Raw genomic sequence first — 26,408 nt, forward strand, 5'->3', positions numbered from 1 at the left:
GCCCCTGGACATGACGGTGTGACCTGGAAACACCTCCGCAACTTGCCAAAACCTGCCCTTGTTGCCTTACTTGGCCATGTTAACCGCTGCTGGGAAAATGGTGAAGTTACTGAGCATCTTAAGCTCACTCTCATCTTCCCTATTCCCAAACCCAAGAAGCCTGGTACCGGCCCAACTGACCTCACCAACCTCCGACCCATCTCTCTTACTCCTGTTTTCTGCAAACTCATAGAAAGGCTAATCAATAACCGTATCACCCATTACCTCGAATATGTCAAACCATACTTTCACCCTGCACAGACTGGCTTCCGCCCTAACCTGAGCACTCACGATAGTCTTTGGCTATTACGTCGAGTGATCAATCGCTCCCATCACAACCACTCTCCTCCCGACTTGATCCTAGCAGTTGACCTACGCAAGGCTTTTGATCGCGTTAATCAATCTGCCATACTAGAGGAACTGGCGCACGCCTACCCAAGCACCCGGGCACAAATCTGGATCCGCAATTTTTTGAACGCTCGGCCAATACGACTTCAAGGATCTTACCCAGGCTGGACTCCTCGCACGTACTACCTTGACCGCGGGGTACCTCAGGGATCCATACTTTCCCCGATACTATTTAATCTCGCCATGGTGAGGGTCGCTCGAAATCTCGAACGTGACTCTGCTGCACGATTCACAATATATGCAGACGATGTAACCATATGGACTGAATCAGCCGACTTTTCATGCTACGAAGACATGCAAACCGAACTCCAAGCCGCCGCAAATAGCCTTGAATGCTCTTTGGCCTCTCTTGGTTTGGAATTAGCCCCCGAAAAAACCGAATTCTTACCTGTATTTGGCCAAAAACCCCCTCCACACTATAACCTTCCAACTCTTCTTCTCGCCGGTACTCCTATAACAGCTAGTTTTCAACCCATACGACTACTCGGAATCCCAATCGGACACAAAAACAGCCCGTCAATATGGTTACAGCAGCTGAAAGCTAAATGGAAAACAATTCAACATGCCATACATCGCCTCTCGAACAAATTTGGTGGAGCAAGCCAGAAGGCAACCCAAACTTTAGCCCACGCCGTCGCAATTGGTACCATAACTTACGCAGCCCAAACCTACGACCTCAACAAAACGGCCATGAGAACGCTTCAACAGCTGCACCGAGCCACCCTTCGCACCATCAGCGGACTACCAAAACATACTCGTCTGGAGAACTTGCAAGCTGCAGTTGCTCTTCCCCCACTGGAAAATATAATTAAAGAGCAAGTGAATCAATCCCTTCATAAGCGCACATTAACTCATCAAGGTGTCTCTATCATCGCCTGGGATAATCTCAAGCCGCCTGAACCCCCCGACATCCCATCGCCTCTCGCTCCGTGGAGCCGCCCTTCTGTAACGGACTCTACGGCCACCCATCCCGTCCCGCGCAACGCCCGCCCCGTCCGCGCTGCCCGCATCAACGCTCTCAGAAACCGTAAACTCCCCAACGAAATCGACATTTACACCGACGCGAGCATTTCTCCTCCACTAGTTGGCACCGCATGGGCTTCTCCTGACCTCCCTTCCATCCAAGGCAAACGATCCCTTAATATTCCATGTGCTACCATCCTCGAAGCGGAACTACATGCTATTGTTCAAGCCATAGACTACCTCATGTTTGACTTTGACTCCTCCGTGCCTTCCCAGATACGCATCCTGACAGACTCTTTCGAAGCCCTACAGACTCTAAAATGCCCTACGTCGACAAATACCATCGCCAACAAAATCATTCATCAGATCTCCATCCTGAAATCTAGCGGCATTCATGTTCGCATCGACTGGTCACCTGGACATGAGGGGTCATCACCGGGGAACCAGGCAGCCCACTCGGCTGCGCGGGAGTGTATAACCTCTAGTCCTCCGCTGCTACCCGACTTGGCTCCTCCACCTACTGAGACATTACCACCAGCGATACAGCTTCTACGTTACAAAAAGGAAAAAAAAGACCGCCTCAAGGCCCTGACTCCAACCGGCTTTTTATCCGCCCTGCCCCCGCTCCCAAGATCAGCCGAAATTTTCATAAACAAATATTTTGCTAATGCTAGCCTTACCCCTGAGACCTTCCGGAAATGGTACACCCCGTCTCTACCGCCTCGATGTCCCTTCTGCGCCTCCCCCACTCCCGCCAATCTCCAGCACCTAATTTGGCACTGCCCGAAGTTCGTGCGCTACAGAACCTTCAAGCCTCCTCCAAATACAGCCTCTCTTTACATCGACCCTCGTACACTGGAACCCTCCATGCTGGCTTTAATTGCACACTTTTCCCTAAAAAGCGGTCTAGCGCGAGCAGTCTAGAGTCGTGAGCCTGCTCTCCTCACCCCACGCGGCCTCTTCAGCATTCTTAAGGAGCCCACCTGTTTTGGGTCGAACTGTACTCATTTAAGATGTCCCAAGTTACAACCCCCCCCGTCTATTTCCCCTTCCCCCACTTGACGTAGAGTCTTCCTGCCACAATAAAGGCTACCTCCTCCTCCTCCTTGGTTGACGCTCGTGCCCACGTTTACTCGTGTCTGCTACTCCAGCATCACGGAAGAAGCGATGGAAGCAACACTGCCTTCAACCAGTACTGAGGCCCCAATGCTCTGCATTTACTCGTGTTCCCCTCGCGGGAAGGCGCGGGAATTTTTTTTATGTTTTGTTTTACCACCCGGCTGCACCGGTCTGTGCTATCTGTGTGCCAAGTGAAGCTCGTGTTTCATTCTTTGTTAAGTGCAAAGCACTTTAGGCGCTCGCCTTGTCATCGTAGCTCGCTCGCTAGACCCAAGTAAAACCCCACAGCACACAGCGTTCCGTCGTATCGGCTGTCCTCACGGCGTCTCCCAGAGGCTTCGAAAGCCAAGCGATTTACATAGTCATAAGTGTTCGAAAGTCGTGAACCGCTTGCACTTGTCATACATGTCCCCGTTGCTTAGAGCAAATAATACTGTACGCACATTTGAGGCGAAATGTACATAATTAAGCGGCGGTTTCCGCGTTCATTTAATTAGGAACGCTCGTTGGGTTGGTTTTTACGGTGGTAACCGAAAAAAGGGGGCAGTGACACGATATCACGTGCGGGAGGAAAAGCAAGCACAAAAAGAACAGAACTCCCGCTGGCGTAAGTTTCAGCCAGGGGGCGCAGGAGCACTGCGAAGGCGGGAAATTCGAATTGCATTGTGTATTAGCAGTGAGCGGATAACAGCGCTACAGCCCATTATGGCGAATCTGCTGTGCACATCGGGCAGCTTTCACAAAGAGCGGAACGGCTTTAATTTTTTTTTTTTTTGCGGCCTCTTTTGATAGGGAGAGAGTTTCGATCTAACGCCAACTGCTTAGAATAATCTTGTTTTCTCTACAGTGTTCTCGGTGTAATTCGAATTTCGTAATTCTGCGGTTCGAGAAAGACTCGCGCCGAGAGATAAATTCCCGCAGAACAGACGCCGCGGTATTCGATACACGGACACTTTATACGAATCGCCGAGCCGCCATAGCAATTCTGAGTTCGTACGTGGAAGGTTGCCCAGCTCACGCAGGCGAAACTTGAGGCACCAACTTCTGGAGCTGAAGTTGTACAACGGCGGAAAAACGACAACCCTTCAATGACGAACGAAGACCGTGATTTGCGACGTGCCCTCAGCCCGACGACGCGATCTAACTCTGACATGACTCCCGCAAACGACGACAGCCACACAGTGCGACGCGTGCCCGACATGACTTGCTACGCAGAGACCGCCCCTCTTTCAAGGAGCACTGCTCAAGAAGTCGCGAAGTTCTTCATAAACCAAGTTGTGCTGTAGCATGGAGCCCCCGAAGTCCCAACCTAGACCGCGAAATGGCCTTTACTGCGGAGCTTATGCAAGAAATCTTGCGCCGCAGCAACACGGATCACTGAAGAACGACGGCCTACCACCCCCAAACAAATGGACTAACGGAACGTTAGAACATGACGATCGCGGATATGCTGTCTATGTGCGTCCACGTTGAACATAAGACTTGGGACGAAGTCCTCCCATATGTCACGTTTGCGTACAACACGGCGACCCAGGAAACTACGCAGTTGATACCGTTTGAGCTTGTCTACTGAAGACGGCCGACTACGATGCTCGACGCCATGCTTCCGCACGTACAAGACGACGACCTCAACGCCGACGTCCAAGGATACCTTCAGCGTGCGGAGGAGGCCCGCCATTTCGCTCGAGTTCGTACAATGGACCAGCAGCTGGTGAATGCCGGACAATACAACATTCGATGCTGAGACGCCGGGTACCACCCAGGGGATCGTGTGTGAGTTTGGATTCCCACCCGACGACGCGGACTCAGTGAAAAGCTTCTGCGGCCCTACCCCGTCATAGGTATTTCGGAACCCACCGGATTCTAAGATGTGTTGGCCAACCTACCTGCGAGGTGATCCCCGATGGTGATTCCGGGACATCACGACGATGCACGCGGCCCGAAGTCGTCCACGGGGTTCGCCTAAAACCTTACTACTCAAGATGATTGATTTTGTGAAGCAAAGCTTTGCTACCATTGTTCAGCGGTTGGGCAAAATATGCGAAGTTAACTTTTCGACCAGAGACACCCAAGGCGACACACCCCTCGAAGCGAGTCCCGCGATTCGCCGGGCCCGTTTCCGGCGCTGTGCACAAGGCCTCGTTTTCAGTCGTTCTGCTGTTGTCTATCTGGAGCAATTATCGGTTACAAGGTTGGTCCACCGGAAATCGATTAGTCGTATTACAAACCCGGCCCAAGTACCCTCCCTTCTCGGCTTGAGCTCCAATGTCGCCTGCCCTAGCATGCTCATTAATCGAACGAGCTACTTTCGTCACTATTTTTAAGGGCATCTCCTACCACCATTCGTTTGTTGGTTATTAGCCTTGCCTACACTGTCTTTCAATGTATTTAGTAAGGCACCAAGTTTCTCCCTCAAGCGCAATCAAAGGTATTGGTTGTACGGTTCTTTGGAGTGGCGTGAAAACAGCACACGACAAAAGGGCACGTGACAAAAGAGTGTGCCAAAAACGGACCTGCGAAAAAAGAGCACACCACAAAAGGGTTTGCGAGAAAAGGGCCTGCAAAAAAGAGCATGCGACAAAAGTGTGTGCGACGGGGGGGCATGCGAAGAAAGCGCATGCAACAAAAAGGTGTGCGAAAAGGAACACGCGAGAAACCAACATGTGAAAAAAAGTGTGCGACAAAAGGGCATGCTAAAAAACCGCATACGACGAAAAGGTGTGCGACAGGAGCACGCGACAGAAAGGGCATGCGAAAAAAAGCATGCGAGAAAAGGGTTTGCGACAAAAAGGCGCGCGAAAAAAGACCAGCGACAGAAAGGTGTGCGACAGAAGGGGATGCGAAAAAAAGCATGCGAGGTAAGAACATGCGACAGAACATTGTGCATTAAAAAGGCACGCGAAAACGAGCATGCGACAAAAAGGTGTGCAACAAAAGGGCATCAGAAAAAAATCCCATGCGACAAAACGGCATGCGGAATAAGAGTTAAGCGACACAACGGCACGGTGACAAAAGGGCACGCTTTTATTGAACGTCTAAATGGGCAACTATATAACTGTACACCTAATGGGCAACTATATATCTCCTGAACAGGTATAAAACATTTAAAAGTACGGAAAAGCTTACGTTGCTCTTTCTCCGGAAAAAATGTTCCTAATTCTTTTGGGTGGCAGAGGTACCTTGCTGTTCATTACTTGAGCCGGCTTGCCTAATAGTCCCCATCCCGTTCTAGTTCTACGCGGGTAAATTTCTCGTGATTCAGATCAGAAATGACAGTTTCTCGAAGACATTTATGCGAAATCCGACTGTTCAACAATGTCCTTCCCTAGGTTAAAATGTGAGGCTTGCTGCATGTTACCTTCACAATAATTTTTAGTGTTGAACATTTTCTTGAACCTTTCTGTAGCATTCTTCGCAGGTGTTGACAAGACTGACTGAACATGACGATGTCTCCCGTACCTTTCAAATGGCGCGCATGTCAATGAAGGTTACTGTATCCCTGACTTACCCCAGTCAAGCTTTCTAAACACAGTGGAACCCGGGTTTGTCCCCACGTTATACCAGGTTTTACGACAGATTAATGGAGTCCCAGCAAAGTTCCCATAGAAAAAATTGTGGTTGTTCCCTCTTTTATAGGAATCGGTAAAACGCGAAAGTGAAAGGTGCCTTCACAGGAGCAGTTGAATGTTAAAGGATCCTCCGTCATGGCGAAGGATACGCGAGCTAGACCCCGCCGGGCGAAGTGGCGCCTACACGTAAGAAACAAAAAAAAAAATAACCGATTCATTCCGGGACAACAATACCAAAAATGACATGCATTCACAGAAACAGCAGCTTGAAACACAACGGTCACGGGAACAACGCCGCAGCGGAGCCTGGCCTCAATTCACGCGCGTCCCCCGTACACGAAGGCGCTGGCTGTTATGGAACGGAACACGGACGCGAGGCCATGGCTGAGCCGGACCGAGGTTTATTCGCTTCTTTCCCCTCTCTCCGATAGTAATTATAGTTGCCGGTTAGCCGCCTTTGTCCTCTTCCTCTTTTTTTACAAATCTGCAACATACTCCACCCCCGACGGTGACACTAGTGGGAAAGTGCAGAGCCCGTTAGTCTGGTTTTCCTAGATGGGTTGTCCGATGTCAATTCCTTTGTAGATGAGAGTTGGAAGATGCATCCTTCTTTATCCTCCATCTATGCTTCGCAGCACGATGCCTTCTTCTTGCTACCTTCTTGGCTACGACGGGGCACGCTGTTTTGCTCGAACCGGAGTGCGTGACGCCGGAGGCAAAATTAGTCCTCGAGTGAGCTTGGATAAATCGTATTCTGGATGCAGCCTCAATCTTCTGGTCAGCGGTCCCTTGCCCCTTTTCTGTTCGCTTCCGATGTTCCGTTCTGAGACCTGGCTGAGTTTTTCGCACTTGTGTCTGTGTCGTCGTCATTGCCTTGGATTTCCTTGCTTCTAGTAGTCGAACGAACGCTTCACTTTCACATGCCTGAATCTGGGTGTTCCGAGACTTGCTGCCGAGCCACCTGTTTGGTACTTGCGGTGCACGAGTGAATGCCTTGCCGTAGTTGCACCCGGTACCACTGCTACGCCGTTCATCCAATGTCTTAATCCGACGATTTCCCATGCGCGATGGCTTCTGAGTCTTCGCCCCGAGCGCATCCGAGTCTGGCATGGTATTGTCCTGGCTTCGGCGGGATGCCACGGAACCAGCTGCTTGGCCGAACACGGTCGTGCTGGTACATCCCGCGACCTGGTTTACCGACGACGTTGGAAATGTAGGGTATCTGTGCTGGTCTATCCTCAGAAAATGTGCAGCGAAAAAAGAACAGCGTCTGGCTTCCGATGTGGTGATCGAGTCGATTAGCGAGGCACTGAGCGCACCCGGATCCTCTTCTTCCTCCACTTCTACTCCCCCTACTGTCGCCCCTGCCTCCGCGTCTTTATTTAACATACTCCCGCCGCCGCCAAGTTGGTTAGGAGCTAGCTGGCAGCAGCACGGTCGGTGGCGAAGTCCGGGACCCACTAAGACCAGTTTTTTTATTTCCATAGCGGCGCATGATTTCACAGCAGCGATGCTTGAAGGCTGGCTCGGGGATCCACTGGAGCATTCGGCTGGGCATCTCGGTGCCGTCGATTTCTGTAAACAGCTTTGTCAAGGCGGCCACCGGGATCGAATGGGAACAGCTTATGCGGTTGGTCAAATTGACAGAGATCATGCGGCGAGTGTGGTGGCATTGTCGTTGCGTCCATATTTGATACTGCTTCTGTGAAGCAATCAGTGGGTTCCAGCAGCACATCCGGTTTCTCTGCGAACCATGAGACTTCCCTCTCGTCGGACCCATAAACAGTGTAGAAAGGCGCGTCCAGCATCGACTTGCTCTTGTTAAAGAAGGGGTAGTCACCATCGAAGCTTTTGTTGAGGATGCCTCCCCACTGGGCCTGGATAGCGCGGCCGAAGCTCGCTTCCGGCGTCGAAGCTCGCTCACAGAGCGTCGGAGAAGAAGGCGCTTCGTTATCCTCTGAAGCGAGTTCACCTTTTGCAAAAATAGTGTTTTCGTTGCTGGACCCAATGAAAATATATTCGACTCGAAACCGGGTTTCTGAACTGCTTGCGAAACGAGAGATGCGTCGCCGACGCAATGGTCGCCACAGGGAAGCTCGGATATATCCAAAACAAGAGGAGCATCATCGACGCTAGCGCCATGGCAGAACGGGTCAGATGTCTCCAGAGCGGTAGTCAAGTCTTCGAAGCGAGGGTTGCGGAAGGGCTGTAGCGACGTCTCTGACGTGAGAGCCGTGTCGGCGACGCCAGCGTTGCGGCAAGGCCGGTCAGACATCTCGGAAACCATAGTCGCGTCAGCGACGACGAGGTCTTGGCAGGGTCCCTGAGATTTCTCCACCACGGCAATCACGGCAACACCAGGGTTGGATGGTCGCTGGAGCCGCTCTCCTTTGCTGAGCCCCTCGGGGTCTTGCTTGGCGTCCTGAAAGGCTGCAGTGCCTCCGTCATCCATGCCCTGTTCTTCTACCGCCGCACCAGTCATTTTCCAGACAGGCGGCACGTCACCCGGGACCATTGTCCGCCGGGCCTCCTCGGGAAGCGAGCACATAGTCGAGGTTGCGATTCGGGTAGTAAACAGCGCCGCCTGAGGTTTAAGGACGGGGTTTGCGAAAGAGTCATGGCTCGCGGAGAAGCGTACGCGCGTTCGCCGGGCGCAGATACGCTCGTTATATTCGATCGCTTCCAAAACGTCGGCATCAAGTTCTTCATCCTTCAGGTTCCCCTGAACTTGAGCGTCGAGTTTGTGAAGGCTGACCTGGTCATGCAAGATGAGGTCGAGGACATTTTCTCTGTCAAGGGCCGTTGCTGCCTGGGTCCGCAGCAAGGCGTCGAGGACTGTCATGGTCCCGGAGACGGTCGCTCGCAGGACATCTCGGCGAATACTAAGAGCGTTCATGGCACCAGTCGATGAAGCAAGACGCTGGGGCTTCGAATACTAGGGTTCAAGGGCGGGCTTGGGCACGAGCCGAAAGGGGCGGCGGCCGAGAGCAAGACTCCCAGGATAAAGCAGTACGAAGGTATCCAAGCCTCGCGTGCCTCGGAGCCGCTTCGCTGTCGACATGGGTCCGCTCGTGCCTCGTTTCCCAGGTTTCGGCACCAGAAAATGTGTAGCGAAAGAGGATTAGCGTCTGGCTTCCAATGCGGCGATGGAGTCGATTAGCGAGGCAGTGAGCGCCCCCGGATCCTCCTCTTCCTCCACTTCTACTCCCCCTACTGTCGCCCCCTGCCTGCGCATCTTTATTAACACTGGCATCGAGACGCCAACAGTCGGCGCTCTTTAGCGTCGTGATGCACTACGAAGCTTTGCCTCTCCTAGACGGCAGCACAATCTGAATGAGTCATAGGGAAGGACATAAGGCGCGTTCATAGAGCTGTTCACTTCGCTGCTGATAGCGCAGTCGGTAGAGCGCCACATACCTTCCGTTGGGGCAAGAAGGTTCGAGAGGGCATGGGCTCGAATCCGGGCGCCACAGCGTTAACGGCACTTTTCCTGGCAACGTCACTTCCTTGACGGATATGACGTGGGTGAGATCTTGGTGTACCCGGGCATGAAATACTTAAATTAAAAAAAGCGTGCGGCCGACCGGCGGACGAAATGAAAGTGCTGCGCACCTGTTTCGTGAACATTGAGTCCGATCAAACAGTTCTCTCCGGCACAGCGTTCTTCTCCGTCTCATCTTTCGTCTCTCTTCAGTCCAGCAGCCACCCGTTCCCCGGCAAAAACACTTTCCTCCTTGCCACGCCGTCTCCTCTTGTTGCGTAGTAGTCGCGGCGGCATTGTTCAGGTGTTCATTTTTTCCACTAAGCAGTGGATTCCCAATGAGATTACGCTGACAGGGTTAGGCTTCCGCATCTGCTTGCCGTGATCATGTGCGCCATGATTCTCACTGGCTGGCGGGAATCACGGCAGGGGACTACAATACAGCGTGATTGGCACCTGCTCTGCGTTATTCTGCTCTCATTTACGTTTAGCAGTGATTTAGGTTTCCCAGCCCTGCAAATAATTAGTTCGTAGTTTTCATTAAAGTTCCTTGACAATCAATCGCCCGAAACTGCATTGATACGCTGAATGGCTGTTGTTCGGGTATTACGACGCCCGCATTTCACGACGCTCTTCCACGACCCCGAGAAAGTCGTTTATTCGGAGTTTTACTGTGTCTCTTTCAGACAAGTTATGAACCATTTTTGAGAGATGAAGTCCCCTTATCTGGGGCTTTTACTAATGAGAAACTTGATTGTAATGAATGGGACCAGGATTGGCGTGAAAGTCACGAGTAAGTGACCAGTGCGTGCGCAGGTACACGTTATTTTATCCATAATTGACAAGCAGAAGCAGACAACGATAGCGGCAGGAACCAAGAACACGAAACTAAAGTTACACGCGTTAAAGATGCATAGACTAACGTGAAACCATTCCCGATAGAGGGAAAAAATGTCCTACTGGGTTTAGTTGTAGCCACGGGGTGACGACGTCACGACGTGGGCGGGGCCGACGGAAACGTCACTGGGCGGCTCGCTGGATGACCGGCTCTATGCCACGTCGCATCCAGGCACGGGATATCGGGCATGCATCGTCGACCTAATACATGGGTCACGGCTCAAGGGCGTAGCAGTGGCTGCGAGCCGAGGGTTCCCCTTCCAGGTGAACACGGACCCGCGCTCTCTCGCCCAGCGCGTCACCAGCTCCAGGCACGGCCAGCCCACGGGTTGTCGGGATCAGCGGCGGACAGCTCACGGGCACGCCAGCGGTTGCGACCAAGGGTTTCCCCCAACACGATCACAGGGCCGCGCTCTCAACCCTAGCGCGTCACAGGCGTCCACTGACCATCGGCCGCATTCGATTTTCTGCACCCTCTCGTTGCAGCTGCGCGCTCGGTCACCTCTTCCTCGTTGTCCACCGGCACTTCATCACATTGATGATGGTGGTTGCATTTTGATGGCGCAAGGCCAACTATTGCAAAGAGCGCCAAAAAAAGACGGTAAACGAGCACAGATAAAAAAATTCCGCCATCTCAACGAAGTGAATGATGATGAGAGGGGCGAAGCAAAAATGCTTATAGGTAAAACCGTGAAACATTCGCCCCCACATCATATAAAGACTCGACACGTCAAGCTTTCCACCGCTCCGTTGACAAGCCCGTCGACGACGTCGATGTTTGTGGTGGTTATGTAGGGGTTGTTTTGGACGACGAGAATCTTCATGGGTAAGTTGGCGAATTCGGTGTATGACATTTTAGCCACCTTGGCCGTCGCCTTCTGCAGAGTGTCTTGTGTCGTGTACCTTCGGTACGTGTCTTGAGCTCGCAGGCGACGAACGACAACCTCTTCTTCCTCTTCTCCTTGTTTGGTAGCAACGAACGCGTTGAACGTCATGTCCTCTCCGGCCAATCTTTGGTTGGCCAATTCCTAGGGGGATCCTGCCACAATCATCATTAATGTGTCGTGACGTATACAGCAGCAACGAGGGACGGGACAGGGCCCGAGCAAGAGGAGCTTCGCTCCTAAAAAGTGAATACTAAAATTCTTCAGCAGCAGGATAAAAACAAATGAAGACAATGGAGATGGCCGATTCAGAGGGCCAGGTTGTAGTTATGCGTGATGCGAAATGAGATTCAGAAATGTAACTTCTGATAAATAATTAAAAGTGCCTTGGATGTGGTGGTGGTCGTGATTGTCCAGTGGGACCAGGCGGGGCTAGCCTGGCCGGATATGCCGGCAATTGCTCTGCCCAAGCTCCTCCCAATTAGGTTCCTTTCACCACGAGTTCGCCAGTTCCGCCTCCTAAAGGGAGCTCAGTAGAAGGCGCGAAACGTCCCTGCGCAGCATCCGATGACCCCTGGAAAGGCCATGTGGTGCAGGGTGTTGTGTGGGCCTTTGACAGAAAACATTGTTTCATCGCCTAAGAAGTGCGATGGGCGGACTGGGATTTGTTGTCTGTAGATTTCGGGGAACTGTTTGCGTCATGTGGTGGGGAGTGCCTTGCATGTGATTAGCACATGCACTATGGATAGGCCCTCTCCATACCTGCCGAACAGTAGTCTCGAAGACCCAGTCAGCAAGTGGGAATGTGTTACGTAAGTGTGGCCTTTCCGTAGCCAAGCTAAGGCTACTTCCGTGTGTCTGTCTTGTTTGTCTGTTATGTATCTACCTAAGTGTGGCTTCATAGTGTACAATTGTCCTCTGTTTCTGTGTCCCGTGTTTGCTGCCAAGACTTACGCAAAGTTATTCGTACCGCCGGCTTTAGTTCGAGGTAGGGAACACACGGTACATCTACGCTGCTGCGAATAGCAGCCACAGTGGCACTCTGGTCAATGATTTCGTTCCCCAGAATTCCACAGTGACCCGGAACCCAGCAAACAATTATTTTTAGTTTTGAGTGATCAGCAGAGGTTAGAGGATTGATTATATGCTTGAAGACAATGTTTTTTGTTGGTTTGAAGCAATGGAAAGCTGTAACCACACTTACCGAGCCTGTAACGATAATGAAGTGTTCTATTCTGATTTGTGCAATGTGTTCTACTGCTAATATGCTGCCATGTGCTTTTGCCGGGAAATGCTGCTATTTCTGTGTAATGTCTTCGTACTGGAAACGATGAGGCCATGTGCAGTTCATGCAACGGCTGAAGAAGCCTTCGCAGTATCGGTGTAGAAGTGATGATGTTAGGTTTTCTTGGCGCAAGGGCATCAAGGCCAAAGAGCGTCAGTACTATTACGAGGATTGTACGACTAGTAATATGAAGTGCAGAATATATAATACAAGCTTTGTAAAATGTAGAACATTAAAATTGGTGCAGAGGGCCAAGTAAACGAACTGTCACAATGACAGAAATTTCGACACGTGCCCCCTGCCACCGTCCTGGCGGTAGCAAGGCGAGACCCTTCCGGACTCAAGCGTGAGATGGTGACTGGGCTTGTTCTTCCTAGAGCAGCAAAAGTGGGAGCTCTGTTGTTCTTGTGGTTGTTTTAATGTCTCCCGTGGTGCAGACTTTGTGCGCCTATTTGGACGCGTCGTTTTGTTTCTTCCGCGGCCACTTTTTTTTTCAATTACTTTAGTGAAAACTAATCCAACCAGCCTTTATAATTAAAGAACGCGGGGACTGCTGGTTAAATATTACATATGATACGCCTGAAATGTACATGCAATTTTCCTTGGGCTAAATAATGGGGCCACGTATGACCAGTGCCAACGGTTCCTGGAGTTTCCAGCGGTTCTGGTTGATAAACCTCTTTTTCAAGCATCTTCCTAAGTTTTGGCCGCATGGCTGAATCGAGGAACAAGCGGGTATTTTTTCAAAGCGTCTGTTTGGGTGCGCGAAGGCGCGACTCTCTTCGGGTGCATGACACCACGTGATAATGTGACCGCGGTGCTTCTTACTTAAAATGTCACGTAAATTAGTTTAATATCGATGACATGAACGCGACCCATCTTTAAGTAACCTTCCTTAAACCCAACCTGTTCTCTCGGAATCTACGTTACGCCTAGCAAAACTCCTTCCGGGGGGTCTTGGTTCTGGACTTCTGTAAATTTTATCTGCACTCACTCCCACTGGAACGCGAAATCATCGAGTCCCATTTTAAAGAGCATAATCCTCACTGTGGGAAAATTAACGTGGAAGAAAAGGTGTCCCGGCAATATTGGCGAACATATTGGACCCGTCAGTGTGCACTTTGTGAAACGCCTTGTTCCTTTATTTTTGCACCTTTTCTTGACTACGTATTTCAAACAGAACTAGTTATATCTTTCATTTTCTCACAGCTCAATGGGAAAAATACACTTGGAGAAAACATAGCTGACAATGGTGCACTCCGAACTGCGTTCAGGGTAAGACCTCCCCTCCTTCAGTGCGGATTTTGGCGCAATGACGTCGTTGGCCATTTTGTAGAGAAAACATCAGCTTGCGTCATTTTTTAACTAATGCAGGACGCCGCAAAAAGCTCAGTCTGCCCCACCGAGTGAAGGCACTCACAATGTGCCAGTCTCAATATTCAATAAGAATGGCGACCGTGGAGTTTTTAAAGACTGCCCTTTTTCAAGGAACGCCAGAGCATACGGAAGGCGAACGCTTTTCTATATGCAAGTCCGACTCCATAAAAATATCAAGTATTCAAAAGTTCTGTTACAAGTTAGTTTTAATACACACGTAACTACAAGTACCATTCAAAGTTATCCAATAACAATTGACCCATCCTTGTGAATTACTGAGCATCGCCTCCGTCGTAGACACCGAATGTAATCGAGAAGCTTTAGCGTGTTTACACTGCCAGTTACGGCCGAACAACGACCCGACCGATCGACAACGAACTACTGACTGCTGGAACTGTTGCGCAGCACCGGCGGGAGCAGCAGCGCGGGGGTGAGCAGAGACATTCTATCCCTATTAATCTGTTGCCTCATGCCATCTCTCGTGCTCACCTGTCGCTCTCCAACCCAAAGGGGACCCATTAATGCGTAACGTCTTGCCAATTAGCAAGACCATCACAGCTGCGCAACAGGACTTCATCACCGCTGAAAATTCGACGGCCATGCGCAAACCCATGTACGAAGCGGGCCGCTGCCCAGCCTAAAAAGCGACATTTTCCTGCTTATCGTCTTTGTACTAATCGTGCTGTGATAGGAAGGTTGCGTTGCGCGACATGCGTGAAGTGAGCCCCCCCCCCTCGCCCCCCCCCCCCAAACTCCTTCAAAGGTGGCGCGTGTTTTAACCGCCGCGTGCTTTCTCGTCTGCGCGGGTAACCTACCGGATTTTGGCCCGTAAGCCATGGCGGCGAACTGTTTGGCAGATGCTGGTGAGTGACAGCTGCCTGCGCTGACTTTGAGCCCTCCCATATATGCAGGTGGAGTACTTCACAATAAAACTAAAACCTTACAGGCTTAATAACATATGCTTCTTGTAAGAAAATACTCTTCTATACCATGTCGTGTGTAGGCCAACAAGGCGCTTCGATTAATTGCGAATCTGTGATGGACCAGCAATCAAATCATACTAACTTATACGCCTGATAAAATTCGTTATATAATACTAGGCATCAAGCCAACAAATTAGTTTGCGAAGAGGGTAAAATTCGCATTAAAATTTTAGCCTATTAAAGCGGAATCATCAGCATCATCATAATCATCATCATCATTGGGGCCCCGAGGACGCAGTAGCCCCGGGCCCCAAAGTTTCCTAATACAGCACTGTATATATATATATATATATATATATATATATATATATATATATATATATATATATAGCTAATGAGAAAATGGGAAAAGAGGGGCTCGGTGAAATAAGACAGACAATAAGGGTTGGCAGTCAAGAAAACCTCGGAAAGCAAAGGGGAGGTTGCGGTGGGTCATAGAAACAGATGAAGAATTTTTTGAAAAGTGGTCGTGGGTTCGGATCCCATCCGGCGGGCATTTTTTCACCACTTTCTTTCCGACTCAAAAAATTCATGGGTTTCTATGACCCACCGCAACCTCCCCTTTGCTTTCCGATGTTTTCTTGACTGCCAACCCGTATTTTCGGTCCCATATATATATATATATATATATATATATATATATATATATATAGATAGTGAAAGAGAACACTGACGAAGGCTTGCCCCAAGCCGAAACGTTAATACATTTTCGTTCGTTACCCTTTAGTCTTCTCTTTCACTGTACATTTTTACCGGCCCCATCGTACTTCATTCATACGCTATTTATATATATATATATATATATATATATATATATATATATATATATATATATATATATATAGTGAGCGTGAACTTGGCATACGAGAGGTTTTCCAACGGGAGTGGCTAATATCCCTTTTATACTTCGTTGGCGTTTCCACATAGTGCGCGTTTACCATCTCATTTCACAAAAACAGTAATTTACTGGCGTTTCGACTGGTGGCCCAGTCGAAACGTCAGTAAACCACTCTTTTTGTTTTTAATCGTGAGTCAAACATTTGCTCAAATATTGCTTCTGCCTCCTCTGAAAGTTTCTTCTAGTGCTTATATATATATAAATATATATATATATATATATATATATATATAGAGAGAGAGAGAGTGAGAGAGAGAATAAGGGTTGGAAGTAAAAAAAAACTCTGAAAGCAAAGGGGAGACCGTGGTAAGTCATTGAAACAGACGAAGAATTCGGATTCCACCAGGCGGACATTCTTACTCCACTTTGTTTCCGTCTTTCCAAATTCTTCCTCTGTTTCAATGACCTACCACATTCTCCCCTTTGCTTTCCGAGGTTTTCTTGACTGCCAACCCTTACTTCTGTCTTAATTCAACGAGCCCCTCATTTCCAATCCTAATTCGCTATATATATATATATATATATATATATATATATATATATATATATATATATATATATATATATATATATATATATATATATATATATATATATACCGTAATTACCCGATTCTAACGCGCACCCGATTTTCCTGGCAAAAAAAACGAAAAATCTTGCACCGCTGATTGTAACGCGCACGGAACTTTGTGAGCAAGAAAAACGAATGCGAGAGAAACGGGCGATTTATTTCCTGAAGTAATCTCACTCATCTCACTCCTCATCGCTCTCCGCTGACCACAACATCTCGTCCTCGGTGCCGTCAAGCGCGTTCGCGATGCCACACTTCTGAACGAACGTTCAACCGTGGTCCCTGGGATCGTGGCCCACGCTTGGCACGCCCATCCCGCGTGCTTCTCCAGAGGCCCATGGTTCAGCCGATCGCACGTTTTGAACACGTGAGAGCCGCTGCTGCCGTTTCTGTTATCAAGCGCGCAAGTGGAACGATTTGACGATTTATGTGAACGCCGATAGAAAAGCCTAGGCGCTAATGCTTCCTGCGTCCGAAAAATCGTTGCTAAAAGCTTTGGCGCCATTTTGAGATGGCGATGGCGATGGGTGGAACGAAATTTCTGCTGTTTCGGCAGTTTCGGTTTCGTATCCGATTCTAACGCGCATGCGATTTTTTTACCTATTTTTCCGGAAAAAAAGTCCGCGTTAGAATCGGGTAAGTACGGTATATATATATGAGTTTTTGCCGAAACGCTGGCAACACGGTTAGGCCGCTACTTGTTGGAAGTTTTTGTATTTTGTGCAAATATAAGTGTTTAATTGCCATTTAATTTGAATTTAGTCTGCTTCTGTGATGTAAGCATCGGGTATGTGACATAAGCATTGGTGCCGAAACACCCTTTTAAAATGCGTGTAGTACTGTGTTATGACTGCGCTAAGACAGTGTATAAAGCTTTAAAATTAGTATCCATCAAGCTATTCAGAACGGTCAGTCTTACACATGTGTTTGATGCATTCATCCTGAATTCCTTAATCCCAGATGGCATCTTCATGGTAAAAACATTATAGGTGCCGGTAATTTTTCAGATCCCCAGACTAAACATCAGTACCCCGTTCCTGTCAATGTGGCGAAGCATAAAGGCCAATAACCGGAAAACTATGCTAGACAAACTCAGAAAGACTTACGACGCGGATAACACGTAAGTGGCTAACAATTTATTCAGAAACTTGCAAATGCGCTTGGAACATCGGGTTAGCAACTACGCACAAAAATTTTGTGTCCTTATACTCCGCGGAGAATGACCAGCGAAGCTGCGGTGTGGAAGGTTAGATTTGCCTTAGCGCCTAATTGCCATATATGTTTCCATGTAGTTGCAGTAAAACAACCTATATAGCCGGGTCGTATAACCGTACTCCCTCCGTAGATGGCTTGTATTGGCAGCAGGCAGTAATTCTGTAACGTTTACAAGCGCTCTGTGGACTAACTATATGTAAAGTAAATGAAACTCCGCGTAACAGTCGAGTTCTTTTAGCGGATAGTTGTTATATAGTTTTTGTTTTCAAGGTACTTTCGCGAATACATGAGTTAGATCCGTTTTCTGTAATCACGCTCCCTCCTTAAATGACCACACTTCAAAGACCATGACCATGCAACTGTACGCTTGACCATGCAGTCTGGAAAAGCCAGCTTCCTAAGACCGACGTTACACCAACTTTCTTAAAGTCGGCTTCACCTCTAGCACACATGCGCTGCGGGGAAGACATATTAGGGGCAAAGCAGGCTAGTATTAAACCAACTAAGCCGCGCTAGTATTAAACCTAGAGTGTAAAACACGAGTATACTAGTCCTTTTTGGTAGGATGACATGTCATCACCCCGCTTCAAAGGGGAGACCAATAGCTATCATCATCATCTTCAACGTGAGGGGCTCCGGCTGTCGGCGTCTCCTGTCGTCGTCTCGTGTAGTAACGGTACTAAATACCGGGACACTCGTTTTTTTTTTTTTTAAACCTACCGCTAGAACGCTTCGCGCTTCAAAGAAACGAGGCTTTTACAGCAAAGCTGTATACCTCTGCCCCGCAAAGGTTTCGTCTCCGTGTACAAAAACGCCAAGGTGCCAAGGCCTAATAAGACGCCGAGCGCTCAGCATCGAAACCGCATAATGGATGCAAAGGCGCCTGTGAGCAATGGTATCAACCCCCCGCCCCCACCATGTGTTCCTGGTATAGCTTATGTTTGCAGATTATCTTTGAGGGCTACACAAGATCTAGTGGCACCAGCCGTGCGCAGGCGACAAGACCGCGAAGACGACGAGACAGATTTCATACACTCCGCCTATAAATTCTGTCTCGAATTCCGTCTAGAAATTGGTTTCAAACGTCAGGTTACCTTCTGTAAAACACTTATACACTGCATTCTTCGCCACTCCGCAGGTTTAACTCAAGTGGATATGGCCTGGGATGTTTTAATGATGACATAAGCCTTCTTGTACCAGAGAGTAAATCCCCTAGGACATTTTTTTTTAATTCCTGTATTAATGTTTTCATACGCTGAAGGTGCGGCGCACAGTTTAGCGATCCCATGTGTTTAAGTGGGCGCCGCAAGGTGGCGCTACGCTCGCGTGCAATTCTTGTGTACATCGCTCTGTTGTCGGAGATAATCTGCTAGATCCTAATCATAGACAGCTTAGCTGTAAACTAAAGTGAAAACAAACAGACATCGACGGCGCCAATAATGTGTACTCTATATTAGCTCATTATTTACACTTAGCAATAAAACTGGTCCACTTTCAATTGATTTTCTAACACCACAGAAGGCCAATATCACTCTTGAGTTGTATCTGAAAGCGCGTGAATAAAATTCAAAATTGTACGCCAAAAATTGTTTTTGATATCAGTTAATTCCAAAAAAGTGTTATTTATTTATTTATTTATTTATTTATTTATTTATTTATTTATTTATTTATTTATTTATTGGTATACCTACAATGCCCAAATATGGGCGTTATCATTGTGGTTCGCAAAAAAGTAAGACATAATACAGGGGATGAAATCCTTCATGATAGAAAACAGATAAAGCGGCCAACTCATGATTTGAAACACCAAAGTTCTATATTATGGGGGGGGGGGGGGGTAGACTCTATTAACAAATTACAAAACTTTCCCCTGTACCCCAGGAAGGTTAGCTTGAATTGATATACCAAACAAACTACGTGCAATTCACGCATTTATTTGCAAAGAGGAAACAAGTTTGCTGCAAACTTAACCTGTCAGAAGCGATTCCCCCGCAAAGCCAGGTTTTAGAGCAATGTGGTTTGGAGTACACTCAAGAGCCCATATGTACTACCAGAACTGCTTACTTCGCGCTCATCATTTATGATATGTATGATGGACTTGGGAACACATGTACATGGATATTATGAGGCAAAGTAAAAAGAACATAAAATATTAAACGCCTCCGCCTGTGCCACTAAGTATAACAGGCTTAACCCAATATTAATATAAAAGAATTGGCCGAGGGGCAAAAGATGTACATGTACTGTCAAAAGTGCTGACTTCGCGCTTATTATGTATGATGTCTATGATGGACTTAATCACACATATACAGCGAGAACTGCTGACTTCGCGCTCACTGTATATGCACGATGGACTTGAGCACACATGTACTGCCAGAACTGCTGACTTCGTGCTCATTATATGTTTGTATGATGGACTTGAGCAAACATGTACTGCCAGAACTGCTGACTTCGCGCTCATTATTATGATATGTATGATGGACTTAGGATGCTTTTGTAACACACCAAGCTCAGAAAAAAAAAACCTTGGCAATATCAGTCCCTCATCACGACGTCTCACTGCAGCATGTTTTCTCGCACTAATTGTCGTTCCTTTTTCGTTGCATTTAGTTGGTCTGAAGGCCCCGCCGTTGTAAACGCCTTCTACTACGAAACTAAAAATGAAATGGGTGAGAAACTTCATGTCTTATGCAGCCCCTTTTTATCCACAATACTCGGCAGCAGTAGTTTGTCATTTATGCTTGCACGGAGGCAAATTTGGAACCAGTCGAGTACGAACAGCTTGTTGAAACGAAACTTGGAAAGTGAACTAATGTTACCGTTTCATCAATTTGTTACATCCTTTTTCGTTATTTGTGCGACTGGGAGCGCAATTTATTCGATACATGCACACTCGATTGTGCCCTGGTACCTGCTAGCACAGATATATGAATATAATTGCGCAGACCTTTTTAAGGTGCCTATATTTTCCCACAGAACATTTCCCATCTTTGCTTCCAAAAATAAAAGTTTCAAACTTTTCTTCCAGTGTTCCCCGCGGGAGTCCTTCAGGGTGTCATGTACCAGTACGGTCTTCCTCGGTAAGCCAAAAAGTGGGATTTAGGCGTACTTGAAGTATTTTGCACACATTTCCAACGCACAGGCACAAACCTACGACATTCAATAATTTCAAGCGGCAAAGCCCCCCGGTAATTCAAAGGTTCCTTTGGCTATATTCTTCGTGCCGATCAAACCATTAACTCTTTCTGCGCTGAATATTAAAAAAAATGGCTCCAATTCATGCGGTGAAGTTGGTTGGAAAGCAAAGCTTTAAACGACACCCACAACAATTGCCCATGCGATATCACTTGAATTCACACACATGGCTCTACAAAATGTGAAACCGGAGATTATGCGAGCCGTTACATGGAATTCGTGGGGGCGGCGTCCCGAACGCAGCAGCAGCGTCGGCCACTGCCGGGCCAGTCCGGCGGATGCTGCCGCTGTAGCCCGGTCGTGAGTCGGGAAAAAGAAAACGGAGGGAAGCGTCTTTCGAAGGGTGAGACAGTGGAACCTAGCCATCCTGACGTGCTAGCTTGGGGCTACACTACCGCGCGACACAAGCGCAGACACCGAAACGATCCGGCATCTGAGCTTAGTGATCCCATTTGTACCGATTTAAAAGTTTAGTCAATTTGAGTATTGCGTCAAAGCTGAGGGAACTTTTAGAATCGCTATTTATCAGAACCAGTTGCTACTTTCTCCTTTTGTAATACCTCTTAACACACAACCAAATTGGTATTCACCAATTTAGAAAGCGGAGTCCCATTCGTGGCAAGCAGTGCGCAGGAGGGAGCGTTTCTCTAGCGGCGTTTCTGTTTTCCCGCCCTCAAAACAAATCCTCAGGTTATGTTTTCCGTGCGGCCACTTAATCCCGTCGGGTGTGGGTTACCCTGTACGTGTTGTCGAACAAGTTAATCAAGCCGTGCGAAGGCAGCGCGCACTGGACTCGAAGCTGTTCCAAAACAGGCCCAAAACAACCGTCGCTAAAGCAGACGACAAAGCCGTACCTCCGACGTCGCCGCCGCCGGCGAGCAGGCACTCTCGCGCAGGGAACGCTGGGTAAATTCGCCGCGCCGTCCCGTACCTTTGCCGTGTCTACCGCCGCATCCTCGGGCTTCGAACACATCTTTTAGCACGCTGCAGCAGCGTGCTAACAACAGCCCGCTTGTGGGTAGCGGGGTGCACGGAGCTGAAGTTCAGGTAGCGGGCTGTGTGTGTTTCCTTACGGTGCACGCTGAAACTTAGCCTCTAGCCCTGCCGAGGCCCGAGAACGTCCAGGAAAAGAAGTTTGCCATCGGCCTCTTCTTTTAACGTGAACTGAATGCACGTTCCATACTGATGAGGTGGGCCAGAAAGCTGTTCGCTGCGTCTTTCTGAACGGCGCAAAAACAATCGTCGACATAACGGAGGGAGCACTTTCGGGTGAGGGGCAAAGGAGGCTAGTGCCCGTGCTTCCAGCACTTTGTCCATGGTCAGGTTTTCCGCCATGACCGAAATAGCGGCACCTATTCGAGTGCCCTGTCTTTTCTTGTAGAAAACCGAAGTACGTAATGTTAAGGCCAAAAACCCGGAAGCCTGCATAGGTCTGGCACATCGATCGGGGATCTCTGGGGCAACGTCTCATCAGCCTCGAGAGCAGCGGTGCATACAGTGACAGCCAGGTCAGTCGGAACGCTCGTGAAAAGGGACTTCACGTCGAAGGACACCATCAAGGCGTCTTCCTCGATCACGGTATTGCGAGTCTTCTCGACAAAATCGAAATAATTACGAACGTGAGTGGTCCCTTGACCGACGAGCACAGCCAGAACTTGGTGCAGGAACTTCGACAGGCTGTGCAAAGGAGAACGTGTATAATCAACAATGGGGCGCATTGGGACGCCTGGCTTATGGATTTTTGGCAGTCCATGAAGTGCAGGTGCGGCTCCATTGTGGCTGAGCAGTTTGTAGTAGAGGGCTTTGTGGTTCCTGGAGACGGTGAGGAATACGTCGGCCAGCAGGTTTTTGAATTCTCGTTCCACCGTGAGTGTCGGATCCTTCTTGAGGAGGATATACGTGTCACTCTCATCAAGCAGAAAACGCATATTCTCGTAGTCGGCACTATCAAGAAGAACGGTAGCATTGCCTTTGTCAGCTGGCAGGATCGCGATGTCATCTGTTTCACGAAGGCTCTTGATTGCTTCGCGTTCCAAACGTGTCAACGCTGTGCGGGCAGGTCCGCGCTGAGCAGAGTGAAGGACGCCAACCACTCGGGTGCGGACCTCTTCGCGACGAGTGTTTTCGACATGCCTGATAGCATTCTCCACCGCGCATACTAGTTTCTTCTTGTACGGTTCAGGTACGAAACTGAGATTCAATCCTAGGCTCAGAACACTTTCCTCGTCTTGGCTTGGCCTGTATGACGACAAGTTATGTACAATCGCTTTAGAAGGCGTCCTAGTTTTGAACAACTGGCCGGCGTCTCTTTTTTGTTCCGAATGATGCCTTGACGATGCTGCGTTTGTTCACCTATTCGTGGTATCAAGTCTATTTTAGATGCAGCGCATCTCTTGCTCTGAGGAATGTCCCTCCTGCGTCGTCGGCGTCCGTCCGCACGCCACCTGCGCATGCGCGACTCTCCTCCGTTCGTCTCTCCCACAGCTGTGCGCAACACTCTCACTCCGGTGCATTAGCATAACGACAGCTGGCGCGCTTGGTTGGCGCGCGCTTCGCTGCGTTAACGCTGCGTTAACAGCTGCTCCGGTGCGCATGTGCGCGCATGCGCGACTCTCTCCCGCGGTCTCCTCTCCTTCAAGCGCTGTGAATATAAAGCGGGTATCGCTCCGCGGCGCTTCAGTCAGCGCTCGCTCTCGTTCTTCTCGAACATCGATGATAAAACCAAGATTCGACCACTGCTGCGGCAACCGCTCACTGTGCACTTTACTGACCATAAAGTCATCATTCTTAAATGTAATAAAGAGCTGGGTGGTGATCGCTAAAACACGTGTACTCTCTCGCGGGGAGATGGGGGCAATTTTTTGGTTACCTTTACATGGAGGTGGGAAGATTTGAGCTCCGATTGACGAGATTTTTTTTTGTTTTTGACATTGCGCTAATACAAAACCACCCAACTGCGAGGCGCTTGTTTCATTGAAGCGGTTGTTCTGTTTAACTAACCGACTCTATCAAGACTAGTGCAGTTTAGTGTATTTGTTGATACCCGGAAAAAAATAATAAAGCAAACCTATTGCGGTGTGTCCGTTTGTGCAGGTCTATTAACATGGGAGCCATCGGAAGCATCGCTGCACACGAGATTACACACGGCTTTGACGACACAGGTAAACCACTTACTCATTACTTATCACTTGCGACCGGAATTTTAGGCACGTAAAGAACTTTAAACGCCTATAATGATAACTGAAAAGTGCCATGTAGGCATATATAAGCCCCAAATACTCTCGTTTAGGTGTATATTGGCTCAATTCGTATTTGCTTCAGCAGCGTATTTTAGGAGAATATTTCGACTTAATAAAAATGGCCGGCAAATCATGTTCTCTCAGAAAGAGATTTTGTTTTCTTTGTGAACATAAGCCACACAAGAGCTGCTGTTTAAAGATTTACGTGAAATGCAGGATGATCAGACCCCAAACGAAAGGCCTGAAAGCCATGAGAAACCACACCCGTCAGAATGATATGCTGCTTGAAATTGCGCCTCCTTCATTATTTACTTTTGTGCGGAAAAACAAAGCTCAGCGTCCGCTGGAGTTGGAGGAGCATTCCGGGACTTTGGGAGGCTCCGTCAGTTCTTTCAGGACAGGGAATCCTGGAATTTTATGTCAGACCGATTTAGGCAAGCGGTCTTTCGGCGATGGTGGCGGACTGGTCCTGGACCTCCTAAATGAGCTTAGCATTCTGAGTCAGTGTGGCGCCCAAGCTCTGTGCTGCTGAAATGTTTTCTGCAAACGGTGTTAAATGCGCACACGTATGTGGCATGTAACTCTCATGTGTAGCGTGGTGTAAATAATTTGGGCTGCGACTCTTTCGTCGACTGCGAAGCTTCTAATACCACCGGAGTGCTTTTTTTTTTTTTTAGCGAAAGCTGCACTACGCTACCTCGGGCAGTCTTCGCGGGGTGACCAGTTTTCACCTTGAGAGCTAGAGGTCAAACCGCACCCCATTCCGCAATCGCCCGGCACGGAGCAAGCGGCCCGATGGCGGGGAGAGATAGGCTTAATGTAGGATGACACCAGCGCGAACTTAAACAAAGAAAAAGGAAGTGGAACACAAGGACAGCCGCTGCCCGAACAATAAAAGTGTACATCAAGAACGGCGAATATAAAAACAAAGCAAAACAATAAAAAACACTGCGCATGAGTGAAACAAGTTTAGAAAAGCCATGATGATTAAGCAACTAGATAGACACCGGCGACAGTCAAGGCCCACGCAGATATGCTACCTTTTTGGGATGAAGACACACGCTTGCTTGGCGGACAAACGTGTCTCCTCTTTCTGTTATGTGGAACGGTTCCATGTATTCGCGGGGCCTTTGTTCACGGTGCCTAAATAAAATGTCAGTGGTAAGAAAATTAAGCTTACATCGGCTACACTTCGTACAATGTGAAGAAAGATGGGATGGTGGGGGCCCTGAATGATAATTTATGCTCTCTCAAACGCACATCGATACAACTTTTGTTCCATTTTCTTTGTGTTTGTTTAGGTTCGCACTGGTTTCATCTAAGAATATCTTTCAAACCAGCCCAGCTTCCAACCCTTCCGCAGAGAAAGAGGCGAGGAGGGAACAGAAGCATGCGGGGGACCCGTGTCGCCACCTGGTGGAGGAAGGCGAGGAGGGCACCGTTGCAGCGATAAGCGCGGGCAACCAAGAAAGGCCAGGAGGCCACGTGGGGCGCAGACCCGCGTGCGATTAAGGAAGACGAAAATCCAGCTGTGGTCGCTCGTACAGCTACGATGCTTAAACAACGCCGTGGGGCGAAAAAAGATTATGAACAAACAGTGTATTCATCGCAAACATGTCTGTATATCATTACGAACCCACACCATGACCACCCCTTGAAAATAGGCGTAGCCAGGGCACTGAAGCTTTCGCTATCAACTAGGGTTAAACAAAGCTAAATCACAGCAATTTTTGTAGTCGTTTTCCGCACTTGTCTCAGTTCTTTAAGGTGTAAGAATGGACTCTGGCGGAAGAAGCACAATCGGTAACTTCTCGCTGAGGACACAACTGCGCTTCGAAGAAAGATGCTAATTGCAACACATTATTCGTTGACAGAGCAGAACAGCCTTCTCAGCTATTCACAACACCGATGAATCCTCCTAGATATTACAGTGAAGAAGAATATTTCTGTACAAATTACTGAGCCTTTTTGTCCTGCAGGAGCAGGTGATTAGCCAAGCTGCAGGAACAACAGCATTCAGTAACTATGTACAATTTATCAATTGTCAACATCAGACAGAGCGCAAGACTCTTTGGAACAAATTCCCTGAATGCTAGATTTACAAATGCCATTAAATGTTTCCCGGCACGCCAAAGGACGGGTTTTTTACGGCGCTAAAACGTTCCTGCCAATATAGTCAAAATAGGCACCTAAAGGAGTACTGACACGAAATTTCAAAGCTGAGATAACTGTGTAGAACGCTTCGTTTTTATCAGGAGATATCTCTCAGAAAGTTTCAACACGAA

General features: G+C 48.5%; 1 protein-coding gene and 1 long non-coding RNA gene across 3 annotated transcripts in view; one reads left to right on the top strand and one right to left on the bottom strand.

Annotated features, from left to right (window-relative positions):
* The window catches only part of LOC144163104 (uncharacterized), a 350,313-nt gene that overhangs the window by 154,202 nt on the left and 169,703 nt on the right, over positions 1-26,408 (bottom strand). The gene's annotated exons all lie outside the window — the stretch shown is intronic.
* The window catches only part of LOC144163098 (neprilysin-1-like), a 107,308-nt gene that overhangs the window by 59,718 nt on the left and 21,182 nt on the right, over positions 1-26,408 (top strand). For both annotated transcript variants that reach the window (XM_077693900.1, XM_077693901.1), the window contains 5 exons: positions 13,855-13,920; positions 17,482-17,594; positions 20,300-20,358; positions 20,718-20,769; positions 23,978-24,045. In XM_077693900.1, coding sequence (XP_077550026.1) covers positions 13,855-13,920; positions 17,482-17,594; positions 20,300-20,358; positions 20,718-20,769; positions 23,978-24,045 — 358 coding nt within the window. The remainder of the gene's footprint in view (positions 1-13,854; positions 13,921-17,481; positions 17,595-20,299; positions 20,359-20,717; positions 20,770-23,977; positions 24,046-26,408) is intronic.

The sequence above is a fragment of the Haemaphysalis longicornis genome, unplaced genomic scaffold (genome assembly GCF_048455015.1).
Source record: "Haemaphysalis longicornis isolate Haplotype H1 unplaced genomic scaffold, Haemaphysalis longicornis Haplotype H1 scaffold_12, whole genome shotgun sequence".
Taxonomy (NCBI): Eukaryota; Metazoa; Arthropoda; class Arachnida; order Ixodida; family Ixodidae; genus Haemaphysalis; species Haemaphysalis longicornis.